This window comes from Schistocerca gregaria, chromosome 1 (assembly GCF_023897955.1).
Source record: "Schistocerca gregaria isolate iqSchGreg1 chromosome 1, iqSchGreg1.2, whole genome shotgun sequence".
In the NCBI taxonomy this organism is placed as follows: domain Eukaryota; kingdom Metazoa; phylum Arthropoda; class Insecta; order Orthoptera; family Acrididae; genus Schistocerca; species Schistocerca gregaria.
The window spans coordinates 539,294,458-539,315,915 of record NC_064920.1 but is presented as its reverse complement, the minus strand read 5'-3'; the positions used below and the strand labels follow the sequence as shown (position 1 = coordinate 539,315,915).

Below are 21,458 nucleotides of genomic sequence, written 5' to 3'. Positions count from 1 at the left end.
TAATGTTCGGCACAGTGCGGGTTTTGCACACCGTAACCACCATTGAAGTACAGAACGGTAGGCGGGTAAACGCCGGTGGCAAGTGCTCCATGTGGACTCGACTGCGCGTCTGCAATTTATCTCATCAAGAAGGGCCACATTGAGGCGCCACGGACCCCTACTTCGGCGGACGCGCTGGCGGGGAAGGGTGAGAGTACACACATATGCGAGGTGATCCGTGAACGCTGCCGGCCACATCTCAGCGTCGACAACGGCCGATCGTAGGCCGCGGGTGACGTAGACTCGATCCAAACGGCTCGCGGAGTGACTAGTAAAGTAGGTGTGTGCTCGACGGTCGCCGTGTTGGATGATCCAGGTGTCCAACAAGGCCAAGTCCTGTACAAGTGCCTGGAGTGCCGGGCAGGTGGTATAGTGTGGCTCCTGGTCGGATGGGCGGAGCACACAATTAAAATCGCCGCCTACTACCAAGTGGTCGGTATTGCCCTGGAAGAGCGGGGCTATATCTTCGGCAAAAAAGGTGCGCCGTTCTCTCCTTTTGCCGGTGCCTGAAGGAGCATATAAGTTCACCAGACGTACTGTACCAATCGTGAGTGCGACCCCCCGGGCCGACGGTAAATAGGAGACATCAGTGGCCATTATCCCTTCCCGCAGTAGAATCGCCGTACCTCCGCCGCCCACATCTGCAGGCATAGTGTAGGCGTCATATCCGTAGGCATCGAGACAGAGTCCTGATCGGACTTCTTGAAGGAAAACAACGTCCAGATCCGCAGCGCGTAACGTATCCTTCAGCATACGGGTCTTGACATCAGATGTAATGCCATTGACGTTGATCGTGGCGAGGCGGTATGCCTGGTCCATCAAGTCTCGGGAGGTGACCATGGTATGACAGGAGGGCAGTAGTCGTGACGTGGAGCGCCGGTCTTGCGAAGTGCTAGGCAGCGACGAGAGGTGCTCATGCCGTCCTAGGCGTCTGTCGCCGGCCGCGTAGACGGTGCCATCGGCATCGGTGCATCGTCTTGGTTCTGAAACGCATCCTGCAACTCCATCTCCTGCGCCCAGTCGCCCAGGGACGTTGACACCACTGGATCTCGAGAGGCAGACGGAGGCAAGGGTGCATCCCCGTTGTCGGAGCTGCGGTGATCTCCCGCATCCCCATGTGGTCCAGACCCAGCGGTAGTGGGAGAAGACGTCGAACCGTGTGAGACGGTAGGGTCGCCTGTGTCGGCGCGGTGGAGCGGTTGAGGCACCTCGTCATCCAGCGGTGTCGCCTCGGGCTGTTCTACGCCGTCGGTTGTCTTGCGCCGCTTCTTATGACGCTTGGGTGATTTCTGCTTACGCTGCCGCGCCTCTGTTTCCGACGTAGGGCAAGGGGAGGACGCTGCATCCTGTGCTTCAACTTCCATCGCACCGTCGACGAGCCGTTGTGACGGTGCGCCGGGGTCCGACGAAAGGACATCAGTAGCATCAGCACTGAAAGACGCTTGGGGCTCCGTGGAAGCTACTGCAGGGTCCTCCAAAGCTCGCACCAATACAGTGGGGTCGTCATATACAGCTGGCGTCTCCCGTCTCGCCGCCGCAACATACGTAATCGGCAGAGAGGTCGGTGTCGACGGACGAATCTGGTCGGTCGAGGGTGTCTGCGCGAGACGGCGTTGCAGGCATTCGGTACGCATGTGTCCCGTCTGGCCACAACCGGAGCAGGTTCTCGGCTGACCGTCGTAAATAATTATTGCCCTGCAACCAGCGATCGTGAGATACGAAGGAATATGGCGACGCAGGTCAATACGGACTTGTCGCACCCCGTTAAGGACAGGGTAGGTGTCGAAGGTCTTCCATTTTTCGGCCGTGTGGCCGAGAACTGTTCCATAGGGTCGAAGAGCAAGGGTGACCAAATCCGCTGGAACTTCAAAAGGGAGCTCAAACACGCGCACATTTTGGATTCCCAATCCAGCACGTTCAAGCGTCACCACACCCACGTTTCCGTCTGAGTGGCAGAACCGATAACCTGCCGTCGAGCGTCTGAGAAGTTTGTCACATACTTCGTCGTCAGTGAACTTAAGATATACGACGCTGGAGACAATAGATAAGTGGATACCGATCAGCTCGTTAGGATCAACATGTACCACATCGCGTAAAAAACGCTCTACTTCGTGGGCCTTGGGTCTAGAGTACGTAGTGTCGAACTGCAGCTTGATCGTGGCTTTCCGATACGAAAGAGCCATCGTGTGTCAGGAACGTGACGGCAATACGTAACACTAGCGCGCCGGCGCGGTAAACAACAACACACCCGGAAACGCGACACGGAGCGGCCGGGACGTACCGCACCGCTCCACAGCCAAAGGCCGACTGAACCACTCAGCTACCGGGGACGGACATCTGTGTACTGCAGAGGTGGGACTGATGCTGGGTCCTATCGTGATCACACAGGCATAATTAAAATTAGATTTTAATTATCCACGGGATTCTATGTTTTCTATATCCACACAAGTTTTGTCACCCTGGAGATTTTATAATTGACAAACAAGTCGTTTGACATGGATGTCCACAATACGTATACGCCACTGACAAAAGTCTATATGGACGAATACCGGCCTGGCAATTAAATACACTGCTTGACAGTTGGTAAGGAAAAGCGCAAATATATCCAGCGGAGTTCGGCCATTGTGCGTACTGCCTACCCACACAATAACAGCTAGGCCGCACCGTTTATAAACATTTTGTGGTGTTGAACTTGTTCGTCGCGCTCTCTCTCCACACCTGATAGTGGCCACAATCACTTCCCACAGTGAAGCGGGACTCGTCAGAGAACATCGCTCTGGACCTCTGTTGCTGCATGCTCCGTACACAAACGAACTCTGTCTCGACGGTGGCATGGCTGAAGTGGGATGTATTTAACAGGTTTTCGAGCGTACAAACCGGCCTAGTTTTATAGTCGCGAAATGGTTCTGGCAGAGACACGTGCACCGGTAGCGGTTGCAGAATCTGCAGCGATGTCTGTCCGTTTCCGCCATTGGGACTAACATCGATCGTCTTCCAGTGCGAGAGTCCGTATATGACCACGGGCATGCTTTCGCATAGCATATCCACTTTCAGCGGCCATTTTTAATCCGAGATCACACTTTTGGATACACCCATTACTGTGGAGTAGAGATACACTGACCGGCTCCGTCACACTTCTTCGGAACCCAAACTGGTTTACCTCGAGGTCGATTTCTACCAGTTTATCCTAAGGTGAGTAGTCTGCGGAGAGGAATCAGCGATCGGAAATGGAAATTTCGGCCGTACGAGATCTTGAATACCTCATTCTTGTGAGTCACGTATTTGGAAATTCCTTAAGTTCCAGAAAATTTAGTTGCCAAACGCGCCGACTTTGGTGGCATTTCCTTGGCAAACGATACGCAGTCGTCTAGGATGTGTCCACTGTGGAGTTTACCAAAGATTGGATCACTGTAGTCTTCCGGAATAACGACAGCTACGACTGAAAAACGGACAGACGTGTTCGCTGTCACTCCTAATTAACGTCATTTAAGTACCTTCATTGTCTTCTTAATCATCCTGAGGTTCGTCTTCATAATTACCCAGGCCTTAAATACACTTTCTTTAGATTTTGACGCAATCGGCTGGGATGTCCTTATCAGCAAATGCTCTCTGTAGAAAAAGCCTCTTTCATCAATTATGAGGCTTGTCTTTTGTATGTGGTTCAGCCTTTAGCTTCGTCTTTACAATGCCTGTGGATATGGGATTCCACTCTCCCCCTCCCTCTTTCTCGTTCCTGGCTTGTAGCCTGTCGTTCAAGACCCACTGTTTTCATAGTTAAGCAAAGTTCAGATGTGTGTGAATTCCTAAGGGACAAAACTGCTCAGGTCATCGGTCCCTAGACTTACACACTACTTAAACTAACACACACCCATGCCCGAGGGAGGACTCGAACCTCCGGCAGGAGCGGGCGTCCAATTTGTGATATGGCGCCTCAAACCGAGCGGCCACTTGTGTTTTTTGAGGCTGTGATTTGAAGCAGCCTAGCGTTTGTCTAAACCAACGCCGAAAACTGCCTAAAAAGTGCACTCAGCCTGTCCGATGCGCCATGCCAACAGACTTTAATCCTCCCCGTGGATTCGATCCGCGAGTGGCTTGTCTCCCTGTCTCGAAACCTAGCTCTCTGCACGTTACGCTATACGAGCCTTGTGTGCTCATCGGATTATCTTCTCTTTGTGTTTTAGTATCAAGCTGGTATTTAAAATACTTCTCCCAATGAAACAAAAACAAGTTGAAATAAAATAAAAATCTAATTGAAAAATCAAATACAATAATCTGCCGTTAGATTATTAGCTCATTATTTTTTTTGTCTGCTTTCTTTTTACATCGTTTTCCATTTTGAAATGTGGATAGGGGAAATTTTCGCGTTGGAGTTTTTGAAATATATACCGGTATTTTACTGCACTTGCAGATGTCGACTAGTAGGTATGTTTTGAAGTTGTGTCGCGATTCGTATTTTTCTGTGAATGTATACGCTACAAAGTGACCTGACTGATCACGCCTCCAGGCCTGACTGATGTTTCCTCCTGTGATTTTCGAACTTTACTGCCAGAAAGAAAGAGAGAGAGAGAGAGAGAGACAAGGCCGTAAGGTACGGAAGGCAATTTCGGATTAAGGAAGGAAATAGGACGTATCCTTTTCCAAGAAATTATACTGGCATGCGTCTCAAGCGATGTAGGGAAACCACGGGTAACCTAAATTTGAATGGCCAATTGGGGAAGTGATCTGGAATGTGACCACGGGGAGATCCACAAAACTTCAGAGGCTGATCAACTTTATTTGTTGATTGTTTTGACGTAAGAGTGGCTCATACGAACTCATTTGCCTGATAGCTCATCCATATTACCTTTTGACTTTACTGCAACAAGAATACTTACACACAGCAGCAGACACCTCCAATATGGAAAGTGCTTCGTAGTTCTACAACTGATCCATGATACTATGAGTTGACGACACGAAAACTTACTAAGCGAGCATCAGTGAAACAACGCTGCTGCCGTTAATTACAGAACATATTATTAGAGAGCTAACTATGTTGAGAAGTTGCTAAAATATGACCACCATGATCATGACATAGTGTATAGCTACGCACACGTACTGTCTTACAATCTCAACAATTACAAGTAATCTAATATGTATCACTAACTACTTACTGGTAACCATGCCAGAAAGAAAATTCAAGACAGGACACAATTGACATCTGACAGCGAAGAGGGCATTCACCAGTGCATTATAACTGCGATACACATTCCGTGTTAAACCAACCTCCATAGGCGAATGATCAGCGTCGCTGCCTTTGGTGCGAAAGGTACCTCCTCAGGGCCGGCCAGGGTGGCCGAGCGGTTCTAGGCGCTACAATCTGGAACCGCGCTACCGCTACGGTCGCAGGTTCGAATCCTGCCTCGGGCATGGATGTGTGTGAAGTCCTTAGGTTAATTAGGTTTAAGTAGTTCTAAGTTCTAGGAGACTGATGACCTCAAAAGTTAAGTCCCATAGTGCTCAGAGCCATTTGAACCATTTTTTGTACCACCTCAGGGTTTTCTGAGGTAGGCGTGTCTTGAACGGTATCCAGCCAACTTCGCGAGCCCAAATGGTTGAAATAAAAAATATCGTCGTCACTAGTAATCATCTATTGACAGTAACAGCTGGAGAGATTAGCACAGGTCAGCAGACAGTACAGGCCTAAGGCCTAGTCCGTGAATGGTATTTACGTTTCAACATACCGCATTGTGCCTTCTTTGCACCGATGTCCAGATTTCAGAGCGGATTGCAGAATAAAGGTCATTGCGGCAACAAACCAAATGAATTACACTGTAAAAGAACACCGTAGACGTATGGTTGCTGGTTTCAGAACACGGAGCAAACATTGCTGCTCAACTCCTGAAAGTTTCTCGATAGATGTCGAAATTACCCAATTCTTCACACTGCTACAATTGTAAAACAGTCCAAACAATCCTAGTAAGGATTTCCAGCATCAAAACAACAATATGTTAGCTCATAACCGCATCTTTGGTGTCAAAGGAATGACGTGACAGCGCAACCTTGGCGTTCTGTGGCATCGTTGGATGGCAATTCCAGGCATAGGTTCCCATCTTTAATTCGGTTCCCGAAACACCGTCTACAACCCTTCGAAGTTTGTCAGTATCGCTTTGATACATCCAGTATGACTGAAGAGCAAAAGAGTGCTCTGTAACTGTTACAATCAAAAACATATCTGAGAGAACATCGTAGATATGTTATTTTCTGAAGTCAATTTGTTGATTAAACAAATGTTCTGGTTTATTGTTATTGCGACTGTAAATCTGTTTCGTGAAATAATTGTACCAAAAGACCGGATATTTGCTCATTGGAAGCCTAATCATAATAGGATTGTAAATGACATGCAGCAACTCTTTCCATGAAACCCATTTCCCACAATGTTTGCAGACTTGTATTTTGACTGATCGTGTCAAAATGTCCGTACCACGTTCTAGTTTATACCCAATTGTAGTTTATGTGGGGTATAAACTGGATTAATAAAAAAAGAAAAAATTAAGAGAGTTGTTTTATTGAGTCAGGTGTTTACATATTGTGCCTCCACTTAATTACAACGCACAGAACGTTCATAAACTCCCTTCTTTTGAATGTTGTTCAACTCCTGCGTCATAGTGGCTTGAATGTCGATTATGTTTTCAAACCGGGACGCATTCATGTGATTTTCTATACTGTGTCGTTTTTTGGTAGGTTCGTATTACTAACATGAAGTCTCGTCACCCGTGATAATTTTTTTTTTCGGAAAATAATTGTCCGCGTTTTACATTTTAGTCAAGGCATGCTAAGCGTCGATGCATCGTTGTTTATGTTCCGATGTCAAGGTTTGCGGGGGAAACTTTTGCACACTCTTTTCTCTTCTTCAAAACAATTCTGGAGAATTTTTTGTATGCTTGATTTCGAGACGTTACTCCTTTACGATTTGTGGCACAACAGCGTTGACGCACTACGCTCGCACGTCCCGTGCTTGACACTGCCTGATCACAACTGACTGCATCTGTTGTTTACAGTTACTAGTTCAACCTGCCTGCAGACGTCGCCTTTACAGAATGAAAAAATCAGTCTCCGTATTTGTTGCACGGACGGTGTACATTATAGAAAGAAATCACATGTCGTATGACATTCTTGGCTTCCTCAGCCGCCAAATCGGAATTGTGTTAATGCCACGCGATGTGCCAGAAGAACAATTCCTTTTGTCACTTCATATTCTTTTTCTTCTTGGAAACTGGAGCAACCTTTCTTCCATAAATAGGACAGCTGTTAAATGAAATGCAGAAATACTCGTCTTCGAGAAAATAATTAATCTTTTTCCGCAAACTAATATATATTGTATGACTTATTAACGCCCTTCTTGGGAAAACCAAAACTCTTGGTAGTCAAATTTAAAACTCTTCTTCGAAAGAAATTAAGTTCTTCACTAAACAAATTAAGTGTTCTTCGTAAAAATCACAGCTGTTCTTCGAAAAAAAAAGAACTCTTCTTGAAAAATGAATACTTCTTCGCAACAACTAAAACTCAACATCCGAGAAAATTAGACTGTTCGTGGGAAAGAAAACTAAAAATTCCCCGGATAAAAAACTTCCCTTCAAAGAAAACTAGACTGTTCTTCGGAAAAAAACTCTTGCTTGGAAAAATTTAAATGTTTTCTTTTTCTCGAAAAAAAAAAAAATGGTACTCTTCTCACAAGGATCAAACCTTTTCTTCAGAGAAACGAGAAAAAAATTCTTGTTTGGAAAGAACTAACAGCGAGAGCATATGGCAATCGTTTTTTCGTATTTATTAGACTATATTTATGGTACGTGAAGTGCAAACTCAAATATCAACCAACGAAAGCAGTTCGATGCAACTCTCAAAAATTCTCAAGGAAATGGACTTTGAAGCTTTTCGAGCGTCTTTAATTTCCCAAATCAAGGTCCAATTTTCAAAGATATATGTGGTTTACTGGTAGAAAGTTTGCTTGTGATGTCGGCAGTCTGGGTTCGATTTCCGGGTGATGCAAACTTTTAAACTAATGTACATGTTCTACAAGCATTTCTTCACAAAGATGCAAAAAGGCGTACCGATAGCTTTCCAGACTGGTAATCGCTGGTTCGAGCTGGTTTCGATCTTTTTTTTGTTTGTTTTTCATTCAGGTGAATTACATGCATAAAAGGCCATGTCCCGGCCGACTGACTTACTCACTGTCTCATCATCTAACATCCGAACTTGAAATTTTGAGACGGTGCCAATCTCACGGTGAAGGCGTCGTTTAAGAAGGAGTTTTTCGAAATAGAATACGAATTTTTTTTGAAAAATGTCGTTATTAAGGCAATTTCGAAGGTAGACTACGAAAATTGGTATTTGGTTTCTCGGTCAGAAATAAAGAAATACATGTTTCAGCATTTTTGGAAATTTAACCTTTTTGGGGGTAAAATAGTGGGTGAAATTTTGTTTGAAAATAAATCATTATTAAATAACTACTAAATCAATTTTAAAGCTACATCTCTAAAAAGTGGTATTTGACTTGTTGGTTAGAAAAAAAATACGTCTTTGAGTATTTTCGGAAATTCAACCCCCTAAGGGACCTAAATAGGGTACGAAATGTTTCATGAAGTATTTCGTTATGGGTGTATTTTCAAAGCTAGATCTATGAAAATTTGCATGTGGTTCCTTGGTTAGAAATAAAAAATACGTTTATCACTGTTTTTGCAAATATGGGATGAAAGGCTTTTTGAAAACATATCTCTATTAATGCAGTTATGAAGAGAGAACTACCAAAATTGGTGCTTGGTTTTTCAGTCAGCAGTAGAAAGGTACTTGTTTCAGCCTTTTTGGAAATTCAGCCATTAAGGGGTAAAATAGTCGGTAAATTTTTTTTTGGAAATAAACCATTATTAAAGAATTACTAAAGCATTTTAAAGCATTTTAAAGCTGCATCTATGAAAATTTTTATATGGCGTCTCACTTAGGAAAAAAAATACGTGGTTCAGTATTTTTGGAAATTCATCTGCCTAAGGAAATGAAGTATGGGATGAAAAGCTTTATGAAATAATTTCATTATGAAAGCAATGTCAATGCTAAATCTATGAAAATTTGTGTTTGGTTTCTCTATTAGAAATGTACAAAAACTTGTCTCACTATTTTTGGAAATTCGGCCCCTTAGGGGGTGAAATGTGGGATGCATATTTTTCAGGAAAATCTCGTTAGCTTAAAAAAGATCTTGTAAAGATAAATGGACGAAAACCGGTATTTCACTTATCGGTTTAGGAAAAGAAGGTGTTGCAATTTGTGAAAAACATAAAAAATGGATTAAAGAGAAACAAAAAAGCACTGTGCATTCCATGTAGTCTACCCGGGCGAAGTAGCGGGCGATAAGCTAATGTAGATACGAAATTTATCAAATATGTGGTATTTGTTACGTATCTAATTGTCGTTTTCCATGAAAAATTCACATCTTCTTATTTCTGATTACACATCGCGCACAAAAATGTTTTCCCTGGAAATATAAATTTTTAATTACCGATCTTTTATGACAAATTGTTAACAAACATTGTTTAAATTTAAAAAAGCATTAAAATTAAATTTATTTATCTATATATATTTTACACTTCTGTGAAATGCTGTTAGAACACGCACTTTTGTTTAAAAATTTAGTGTGGCCAGGGATCTAACGCACGGTACGCACTGGACAAGCGAGGCGCTTGGATAACTAGATCGTGACTGGGCGAATTAATGACGGTCGGAAAACTGGAAAGTAGATCTCGAGAATTTGGAGAATTGTATCGGACTGCTTTGGGTGAACTTAACGTACCATATATACAGCTGCGAAAAAATGATTCAAATGGCTCTGAGGACTATGGGACTAAAGGTCTGAGGTCATCAGTCTCCTAGAACTTAGAACTACTTAAACCTAACTAACCTAAGGACAAAACACACATCTATTCCCGAGGCAGGATTCGCGCGGTTCCAGACTGTAGCGCCTAGAACCGCTCGGCCACCCCGGCCCGCTAAACAGCTGCCTAATACTGTGAAGGGCCCCCGCAAGCACGCAGAAGTTCCGCAACACGACCTGGCATGGAATCGAATAATATCTGAAGTAGTGCTGGAGGGGAATTACACCATGAATCCTGCATGGCTGTCCATAAATCCGCGGAAGTAAGAGAGTGGATATCTCTTCTGAAAAGCGTGTTGCAAGGCATCCCAGATATGCTCAGCAGTGTCCACGTTTGGAGAGTTTGGTGGCCAGCGGAAATGTTTAAACACAGAAGAGTGTTCCTGGAGCTACTATGTAGCAATCCCCAACTTGTGGGGTGTCGCATTGTCCTGCTGGAATTTCCCGAGTCGTCGGAATGCACAATGGACATGAATGGGTGTTGGTGATCAGGCAGAATGCTTACGGACGTGTCACCTGTTGGAGTGGTACTAGACATATCAGGGGTACCATACCACTCCAACTGCACACGCCCCACACCATTACAGAGTCTCGACCAGCTGCAACAATCCCCTGTTGAGATGCAGGATCCATGGATTCGTGAGGTTGCCTCGATACCCGTACACGTCAGTACACTGGATACAATTTGAAACGAGACTCGTCCGACCGGGCAACACGTTTCGAGTTATCAGCAGTCTAGTGTCGGTGTTGACTGGCCCAGGCGAGGCGTAAAGCTTTGTGTCGTGCAGTCATTAAGCGTACACGAGTGGGCCTTCGGCTCCGAAAGCCTATATCGATGATGTTTCGTTAAATGGTTCACACGCTGACACGTGTTGGTGGCCCAGCATTGAAATGTGCAGCAGTTTGCGGAAGAGTTGCACTTCTGTCAAGTTGAACGATTCTGTTCAGTCGTTGTTGTTCACGTTCTCGCAGGATGTGTTTTCGGCCGCAGCGATGTCGGAGATTTGATGTTTTACTGGATTCCTGTTATTTACGGTATACTAGTGAAATGGTCGTACGGGTAAATCCCCACTTCCTCGGTATCTCGGAGATGCTGTGTCCGATTGCTCGTGGCGGCGATTGTATCACAACGTTCAAAATGACTTAAAGCTTGATAGCTTGCCATTGTAGCAGCAGTAACCGATCTAACAAGTGCGCCAGACAGTTGTTGTCTTACATAGGCGTTGCCGTCTGCAGCGCCGTGTTGTACCTGTTTACATGTCTCTGTATTTGAATACGCATGCCTACAACAGTTTCTTTGGCACATCAGTGTAAATCCAATAGCCGAGTGATTTCGTTGTAAAAATTGAAGGAAGATCAAACTGTAAAGTGTTCAAGTGAAGAGCTTTCGGAAGGAGCAGTATGTTTGTGACTTGCGTGAAGCAGGAGCGTGTTGTGAGTGCGCTGTGTGTCTGCAGTACCCGGCGCCGGGCCTGTCGCGCACGCCGGACTGCGAGCTGGCGGCGCCGCTGGCGGAGGCCGGCCCTGGCGTGGCGGGCCCCTCCTCATGCTCAGGCGGCGGGTCTCGCGCCCCGGGCTCCCTGCCACCGGGCTGCGCGCTCAGCCACGGCGCGCGCGCCCTGCTCATCCGTCTGCTGGAGCCGGAGCCGCGCGCCCGCCTGCGCTCGCTGCTCGCCCTTCAGCAGCAGCCCTTCTTCAAGGACTTCTCCTTCGTCGACGCCAGGTCCAAGAAGGTACACCGAGCACCGCCTCACTCTGTTTACTGGCAATCAAATTTTTCTTACATTTATTATTTTCTTAACATTGACACAATCAAGTACGCACCAGCTTAACGTAAGTAAGACAAAGGCACGTATTTTCGTGACACGTGTAATTTTTTTGCTAACTCTCTGCGATGACACCTGCTGGAGCTGCAACGTAACCCCCATCACAAAATTACGTGGGAATTTCCATAAATAATGCACACTATTTTTCTTACTTCCACTTTTTTGTCAATAACTCTTTACACTCCTTCAGGATAGCCTCACTGCTTCTCTATGACTTAATCCCAACCTCTCGGAAGTTCTACACTACTGGCCATTAAAACTGCTACACCACGAAGATGGCGTGCCACAGACGCGAAATTTAACCGACAGGAAGAAGATGCTGTGATATGCAAATGATTACCTTTTCAGAGCATTCACACAAGGTTGGCGCCGGTGGCGACACCTACAACGTGCTGAGGAAAGTTTCCAGCCGATTTCTCATACACAAACAGCAGTTGACCAGCGTTGTCTGGTGAAACATTGTTGTGATGCCTCGTGAAAGGAGGACAAATGCGTACCATCACGTTTCCGACTTTGATAAAGGTCGGATTGTAGCCTATCGCGATTGCGGTTTATCGTATCGCGACATTGATGCTCGCGTTGGTCGAGATCCAATGACTGTTAGCAGAATATGGAATCGGTGGGTTCAGGAGGGTAATACGGAACGCCGTGCTGGATCCCAACGGCCTCATATCACTAGTAGTCGAGATGACAGACATCTTATCCGAATGGCTGTAACGGATCGTGCAGCCACGTTTCGATCCCTGAGTCAACAGATGGGGGCGTTTGCGAGATAACAACCATGTGCGCGAACAGTTCGACGACTTTTGCAGCAGCATGGACTATCAGCTCGGAGACCATGGCTGAGGTTACGCTTGGCGCCGCACCCCACACGGGAGCGCCTGCGGTGGTGTACTCAATGACGAACTTGGGTGCACGAATGGCAAAACGTCATTTTATCGGATGAATCCAGGTACTGTTTACAGCATCATGCTGGTCGCATCCGTGTTTGGCGACATCGCGGTGAACGCTCATTGGAAGCGTGTATTCGTCATCGCCATACTGGCGTATCACCCGGCGTGATGGTATGGGGTGCCATTGGTTACACGTCTCGGTCACCTCTTGTTCACATTGACGGCACTTTGATCAGTGGACGTTACATTTAAGATGTGTTACGATCCGTGGCTCTACCTTTCATTCGATCCCTGCGAAACCGTACATTTCAACAGGATAATGCATGACCGCATGTTGCAGGTCCTGTACGGGCCTTTCTGGATACAGAAAATGTTCGACTGCTGCCCTGGCCAGCACATTCTCCAGATCTCTCACCAATTGAAAACGTCTGGTCAGTGGTGGCCGAGCAACTACTCTTGATGAATTGTGGTATCGTTTTGAAGCTGCATGGGCAGCTGTACCTGTACAAGCCATCCAAGCTCTGTTTGACTCAATGCCCAGGCGTATCAAGGCCGTTATTCCGGCCACAGGTGGTTGTTCTGGGTACTGATTTCTCAGGATCTATGCACCCAAATTGCGTGAAAATGTAATCACATTCCGTTCTATTATAATATATTTGTCCAATGAATACCCGTTTATCATCTGATTTTTTCTTTGTCTAGAAATTTTAATGGCCAATAGTGTATTATTCCATCCAGGACAGCATTTGTCTGCATCTGTCGAATCGCTCTCGTAACGGTCGTAGAAAGCTCTTCCACAGAAATATATCGTCGCCCACTCATAGGTTTTTTTTCCATTTCGAGAACAAGTCGACGTCTGGTGAACTCATGTCTGGGCTGTAGGGAGGATGTAGCAACACTTCCCATCCGCATCCGCTCAGTTTTCGGGCTACAACTTTCCGATATGCGGGCGAGAATTGTGGTCTATTATAGGTGGCCCAGCCTCGAACAACTGACTTCGGGTTTTGCGCGGCATTTTTATGCGCAGGTATTGCATGATGTTGCAATAATACCCTGCTGTGACACTTGTTCCACAAGGGACTCTCTCATGATTTTACTTATTTATTTACACGACAAGTTCCCTAGGACCAAACTGAGGAGCTAATCTCCAAGGTCATGGGACGTGTCAGTACATGAAATTACAACATAAAAGTAATAACAGATAAAAATAAAATGTTCATGAATCCGAAAAAAATCAGTCCGTAAGTTTAAGTAAACGCAGTCAACATTACAACAAGAATCAGCTTAATTTTTCAAGGAACTCTTCGACAAAAAAAAAAAAAAAAAGGAGTGACCCATGGGGAAACTCTTCAGTTCCGATTTGAAAGCGCGTCGGTTACTTCTAAGAGTTTTGAATTCTTATGGTAGCTTATTGAAAATGGATTCAGCAGTATACTGCACACCTTTCTGCTCAAGAGTTGAGGAGGTACGATCCAAATGCTGATTTCATTTCTGCAGGGTATTAACTGAGTAGAAGTTGCTTATTCTTGGGAATAAGCTAATATTGCTAACAAGAAATATCAGTAAGGAATATGTATAATGAGAGACCATGTCAAAATACCCAGGCTCGTTTGATATAAAATGATGCATTATCCTTAGATACAAAGACTTTTCAATAACTTTAGCAAACACTAATGGCATAGAAATAGGTCTAAAATTGTCTACATAATCCCTTTCTCCATTTTTATAAAACAGCTTTACCACCTAGAACTTTAATCGTCCAGGAAACTGACCATTCCTAAAGAAAAAAACCACAAATATGGCTAAATACTGTGCAGAACAGGACTTCAATATTCTGCTAGATACTCCAGCATATCCATGAGAGTCCTTAGTCTTCAGTGATTTAATTATTGACTCAATCTCTCCCTTGTCTGCATCACAGAGGAGTATTGCAGACATCAATCTCGGAAAGGCGTTTGCCAAGAAAATTATATGATTCTTTGTAGAAACTAAATTTTTATTTCATTCACCAGCAATGCTCAGAAAATGATTGTTAAATACTGTACATGTATATGATTTATCAGTATCAGAAATATTTTTACTACGAACTGACTTTATATCGTCGACCTTGTGTTGTTGACCAGACACTTCCTTCACAACTGACCATATGGTTTTAATTTTATCCTGTGAAGTAGCTATTCTACCATAGCACACCATAGCATACCACATACTTTTTGCCTTCCTAATAACATTTTAAGCACCATTAAAATACTCTTTAATTGATTGTGACTACTTCTAACATTTTGATATAATTCCCGCTTTGTTCTACAAGATATCCGTATCCCAATAGTCAGCCACCCAGGCTGCCTATTACTGCTAGTACCCCGTTTAGACCGTTCTGATGGAAAGCAGCTATCAAAGAGCACGAGAAATGTGTTAAGGAAAGCATTATATTTATCATCTATGTTATCGACACTATAAACATCCTGCCACCCTGGTTCCTTGACAAGGCTAAAAAACTCTCTATTGCTGTTCGATTAACTTTCCTACATAGTTTGTAATTAAATGTGACATTTATTTGCGTGCAAAAGCCTTTTAGTGTTAAAATTTGTGCATCATGGTCTGAAAGGCCATTCACCCTTTTTCTAGCAGAATGCCCATCTGGTAATGAAGAATGAATAAAAATGTTGTCTAAGGCCCTGCTACTGTTCCCCTGCACCCTAGCTGGAAAAAAAAACACCATGTGCATCAGATCAAATGAATTTAGAATATCTACCAACAACCTTGTTTTACACCATCATATACAAAATTTATATTGAAGTCACCACATATAACTAATTTCTGGTACTTCCTACAAAGTGAATCAAGAACCCTCTCTAGCTTGAGCAGAAATGCTCTGAAGTCATGGTTAGGGGACTTATAAACAACAACAATTAAAAGTTTTGGACGTGGAGAATCTGAAACTTTCCACTCATTGGACTGTGATTTCAACTCCGGTTCAAAGTTTCTAGTCCACGTTTTATCAGTAGCGACAATTTGACATAAGAATCCTCTACCTTCAGGGTCGAATCGCTGTTTGAGCACGTTGTTATGTCCCGGCGTTTCTGTGTTTCTTCGGCAGTCAAACAGTGTGGAACCCATCTCGCAGAAATTTTTCTCTTCTTTAAATCATTTGTCAGAATACGGAATACTGATGCTGGGTGAATTTAGTGGCTTCAGAGAGTTCCTCAAAAGTCGCACTGCGACCTCTTTCAAGAGCATCTGCCACAAGTTTCACACGTCGTTCAGCTGTTGACGTTTTTTGCCTTCTGGGTCTTGATTATGGTCTATGCTCATACGACCACTCCGAAAACCATTAACTCAACATGAAACTATAATTCAGCACAATAAAATGAAACTATAATTCATCACAAACTTCACTTAACAGGAGGGGGAGACGGAGAGTAGCGTCTAACGTTCCGTCGAGAACTAGGTCATTAGAGACGGAGCACAAGTTCGAATTATGGAAGGATGGTGAAGGAAATCGGCCGTACTTTTTCAAAGGAACCATATCGGCATTTGCCTGAACCGATTTGGGGCAACCGCGGACGACCTAAATCACGATGGCTGGACGCGGGTTTCAACCGTTGTCCACGCGAAGCCGAGTACAGTGTGCTTATCACTGCGCCACCTCGTTCGGTTTCACTTAACGCCCTGTGGATATCTGTCGCGTTTATGCCACGTAAAGTTTCGGCCTTCATGTAAGTACTCTGGTCCTCAACAGTTACAGTACCTGAGACACTGCATGGTCCATGTCTACTTCTCGCCAATTTTATATTAGAGCGCACAGCGAAAAAACAAGAACATCTGCTTCTTCCTCAAGTTCCGAACTACATCTACATTTTTATTGTTGCTGCATCAAACATCCGTACGAAAGCCAGCCTGTGCATTATTTATGAAATATCCTTCGTTTCTACGAGTATCTGGGCTACGTAATCATCATTTAAATTCCACTCGTACTTTTGTCTGTTTATTTATTTGTAACATGTTCCAATACAATACTTGTAATTCTACTTCTATGTATATTGTGTGTGTGTGTGTGTGTGTGTGTGTGTGTGTGTGTGTGTGTGTGTGTGTGGCGCGCGCGCGCGCATGCACGCATATGTGGAGTAGAGTGTAATGTTTGCGTTGGATAATGATGAAGATGACGATGACGATGACGATGACAAAGACAACAAAGTCTGTGCCAGCACATAGCCTACTTCTCGCAAATAACACCAAGGTTGCCACCAACATAACATCCCCATCCAATGGATGGATCACCATCAACAGTGTCACATATCGTCACTTCATAAGATATGGTATTGAAACAGGACTTTGGCACAAAGCCTCATGATCGGAACTTTATGCACCACCGCTCCTTCCTTTGCAGGCCAAATACTGACAGAGAAAATATTTCCCACCACCAGGATTCGAACCGTGCACTTGTAACATAGAAATTATTACATCTCTATTTGTGGTTGATCCTGATTACGTGAGACGCATACTTTCCTAAAAGAAGTGAGCCACTGCTGAATTCAAGCAACGGAGCACAGCTGTGTCGCAGGTCCTCTAAGTGCCAAAACCCTGTGGGGTACAATCTACACGGAACTGTAAACAATTACTCTGAAAATCGCATTTAAGTGCCTGGCACAGGGTATGTTATGTTATGTTATGTTATGTTAACTGGGGACCTAGAAACGATGGAGAGGCTCCGTCCCCAGCGCAGCCGCAGTGGTCCACAACCCCACGACGACTACCGCAGTCCACTTCACCCCTCTGCCGCCCCACACCGAACCCAGGGTTATTGTGCGGTTCGGTCCCCGGTGGACCCCCCCCCCCCCCCCCCCAGGGAACACGTCTCACGCCAGACGAGTGTAATCCCTATGTTTGCGTGGTAGAGGAATGGTGGTGTACGCGTACGTGGAGAACTTGTTTGATCAGCAGTCGCCGACATAGTGTAGCTGAGGCGGAATAAGGGGAACCAGCCCGCTTTCGCCGAGGCAGATGGAAAACCGCCGAAAAATCATCCACATACTGGCGCCCTCACCGGATCTTGACACAAATCCTCCGGGCGGATTCGTGCCGGGGATCGGTGCTCATTCCCGCCCGGAAAGCCGTGCGTTAGACCGCACGGCCAACTGGGTGGGCTGGCACAGGGTATATCATTTGACTATAGACAAAAAACCACTAGAGAATACCGCTCGTTATGGCAGTCAGTCCAGATGTGAACTAATACTGTGATACAACAAATATTAGAAAACATGCTACACTCCTGGAAATGGAAAAAAGAACACATTGACACCGGTGTGTCAGACCCACCATACTTGCTCCGGACACTGCGAGAGGGCTGTACAAGCAATGATCACACGCACGGCACAGCGGACACACCAGGAACCACGGTGTTGGCCGTCGAATGGAGCTAGCTGCGCAGCATTTGTGCACCGCCGCCGTCAGTGTCAGCCAGTTTGCCGTGGCATACGGAGCTCCGTCTCAGTCTTTAACACTGGTAGCATGCCGCGACAGCGTGGACGTGAACCGTATGTGCAGTTGACGGACTTTGAACGAGGGCGTATAGTGGGCATGCGGGAGGCCGGGTGGACGTACCGCCGAATTGCTCAACACGTGGGGCGTGAGGTCTCCACAGTACATCGATGTTGTCGCCAGTGGTCGGCGGAAGGTGCACGTGCCCGTCGACCTGGGACCGGACCGCAGCGACGCACGGATGCACGCCAAGACCGTAGGATCCTACGCAGTGCCGTAGGGGACCGCACCGCCACTTCCCAGCAAATTAGGGACACTGTTGCTCCTGGGGTATCGGCGAGGACCATTCGCAACTGTCTCCATGAAGCTGGGCTACGGTCCCGCACACCGTTAGGCCGTCTTCCGCTCACGCCCCAACATCGTGCAGCCCGCCTCCAGTGGTGTCGCGACAGGCGTGAATGGAGGGACGAATGGAGACGTGTCGTCTTCAGCGATGAGAGTCGCTTCTGCCTTGGTGCCAATGATGGTCGTATGCGTGTTTAGCGCCGTGCAGGTGAGCGCCACAATCAGGACTGCATACGACCGAGGCACACAGGGCCAACACCCGGCATCATGGTGTGGGGAGCGATCTCCTACACTGGCCGTACACCTCTGGTGATCGTCGAGGGGACACTGAATAGTGCACGGTACATCCAAACCGTCTTCGAACCCATCGTTCTACCATTCCTACACCGGCAAGGGAACTTGCTGTTCCAACAGGACAATGCACGTTCGCATGTATCCCGTTCCACCCAACGTGCTCTAGAAGGTGTAAGTCAACTACCCTGGCCAGCAAGATCTCCGGATCTGTCCCCCATTGAGCATGTTTGGGACTGGATTAAGCGTCGTCTCACGCGGTCTGCACGTCCAGCACGAACGCTGGTCCAACTGAGGCGCCAGGTGGAAATGGCATGGCAAGCCGTTCCACAGGACTACATCCAGCATCTCTACGATCGTCTCCATGGGAGAATAGCAGCCTGCATTGCTGCGAAAGGTGGATATACACTGTACTAGTGCCGACATTGTGCATGCTCTGTTGCCTGTGTCTATGTGCCTGTGGTTCTGTCAGTATGATCATGTGATGTATCTGACCCCAGGAATGTGTCAATAAAGTTTCCCCTTCCTGGGACAATGAATTCACGGTGTTCTTATTTCAATTTCCAGGAGTGTATTAGAGATGAGACAGCCCTTAACGCTTGCCAATTAAACTTCGTTATAATATATGACACTTCAGAAGTCTTATCACACTCATTAAATTACATGCTGAGTTGTTGCTAGTGATCCGAATTTGAACCAAACAGCGTGTCTGATGGAGACTTGACTAGGCATAAAGAGACTTAAAACATGGAAGTGTTCAGCAGTATCAATTTACAAGACGGAATGCTCGAACCTGGTAATAAAGAACGATACGTTTAGCACCGCAACGGAACTCCATGAACCTTATATTGCACCTGAGAGATAACCACGGAAGATATGTAATAAAGTTTAACGCACAAGTGTGAAACGCCATGAAGTAAGGTTGTGCTGATGGACGGGGAGTAGAATCCAGTACCTATATGAAGCACAATAAAATGTCAGATTTTAAATATGTCCACCAATAGCGTGATATTGAAACCTGAAGCGACGATACAAATTATTTTTGCCTGACAGGGCACATTTCACTACTACTCTTATAGCTACAAATAGACATGAAATAGTTATTGTTTCTTCACAGTAGCGAGATGTGCACATGTTCGGCTAGAGGTAACGCGACGAATAGTTCTGTGATGCATGGGAGTGCAACCCCACACATATCATCGTTGTTGACACCACACGAAGATGTGTCAACTATCAACTTCCTTCTCACTAGCAGTTAACAACGTGCCGTTTGTAGACACCTGGAGTCATCGTGAGGAAACAACTAAATAATGGGACAGTATCACCTCGAAGGGTTCAAATCCAGAGAAATATTGCAATTGCAGCTTGAGTCCCAGTCCAGTGTCAATAATTTCAAAATCTCAATGTCACTTGAAATAAGAGAGGCAAGTCATGTGACCTTATATGAGGATTGGTTCGTGTGCAGAGTTTCTGCAAGCAGTGACTTCTGCCTCTGACAGCCAAAACTAATCCAAATATATTGCAGTCAGTAGCGGATGGACATAATCAATGTTGATTTGGAACCTCGGAACAATCCTGTGGCTGTTAGGAACTGATGACCCTGCGGGAATTGAACCTACAACTTAGCGGCTACAAGGTAGCCTCATTCTAACATTTTGCACTGTGAAGATATATTTTCAGCATCATTTTGTAATTCGCTTTGCTCTTCTGAAGAGTTTACCGTACACCAGCAAATCTAAGAGAAATGTTCTGATTGTCCGCTAAATAGTTTAAATGTATTAGAAATAGCAGAAGGTCCGTTAATTACTGCAAAGTGTGACCTTTCACACAGGAAATCACAAATCCAGTCGCACAACTGAGACGATAGTCTATGGGGAAGCAATGTGGTTGGATGCCGCATATGAGGAATGATATTAAAAGCCTTTTTAGAACTCTTCTCAATACGGAATCAATTTCAGAGCCCCTGTACGCAGTACAGGGTGCAAATAAAGTGCCAGTTGTGTCTCACAAGAATGGTGCTTTCCAAATTCTTGCTGGTTTGATGTCAATATTTCGGGGTGTTTCATAACAGTGGAATAAAGTATTTGTTCACACGGCCTACTACATGTCGATATCAATGAAATGGTTCGCTAACTCAGTGAACATGTGTGGTGACGCTGTGATAGTGTTGTTACTTCCTAGAATGACAGAGAATTATCTTGTAGGATTCACTTGATATATTCGAGGTGCACCAATCAAAAATTCTGAGTGACGTCCACTTTGCTGTACAATCCACTCATCAAATGTAAGTTTACAGACCTGGGAGATTACTTTTATGCAGCAACTATAACTAGTCGCGTTGTCTACATTGTTAATTATCTGTATCAGCCAACACAGGGGTAATGAGGAGGCGATGAACGTCGCAGTTGGTTGCTTGCTCCATGAAAACGTTGACGCACTGTAAAGAGTTAGAGAGCAGTAGCTCTCAGTTATAAACTGGTAAGAGTAACATTTTACCTCCTCTGTGACAGAGCTACAAACAGGTATATGGAATTCAGAACGACATCTTTAGAAATTTTGTTATCATAAGACGTCTCGTTATGTTCAGTAACCAGCACATCTAGAGTTAAAAACAACGTAAACGAAACTCCGTCCGAACTGGCCATGGAAGGCCCAACGATACCGACCGGCCGCCGTGTCATCCTC

General features: G+C 45.3%; 1 protein-coding gene across 1 annotated transcript in view; it reads left to right on the top strand.

The window, feature by feature from the left end:
* LOC126355638 (serine/threonine-protein kinase S6KL) overlaps positions 1-21,458 on the top strand; it is a 782,652-nt gene that overhangs the window by 720,240 nt on the left and 40,954 nt on the right. The window contains exon 9 of the mRNA XM_050006006.1: positions 11,395-11,670. Coding sequence (XP_049861963.1) covers positions 11,395-11,670 — 276 coding nt within the window. The remainder of the gene's footprint in view (positions 1-11,394; positions 11,671-21,458) is intronic.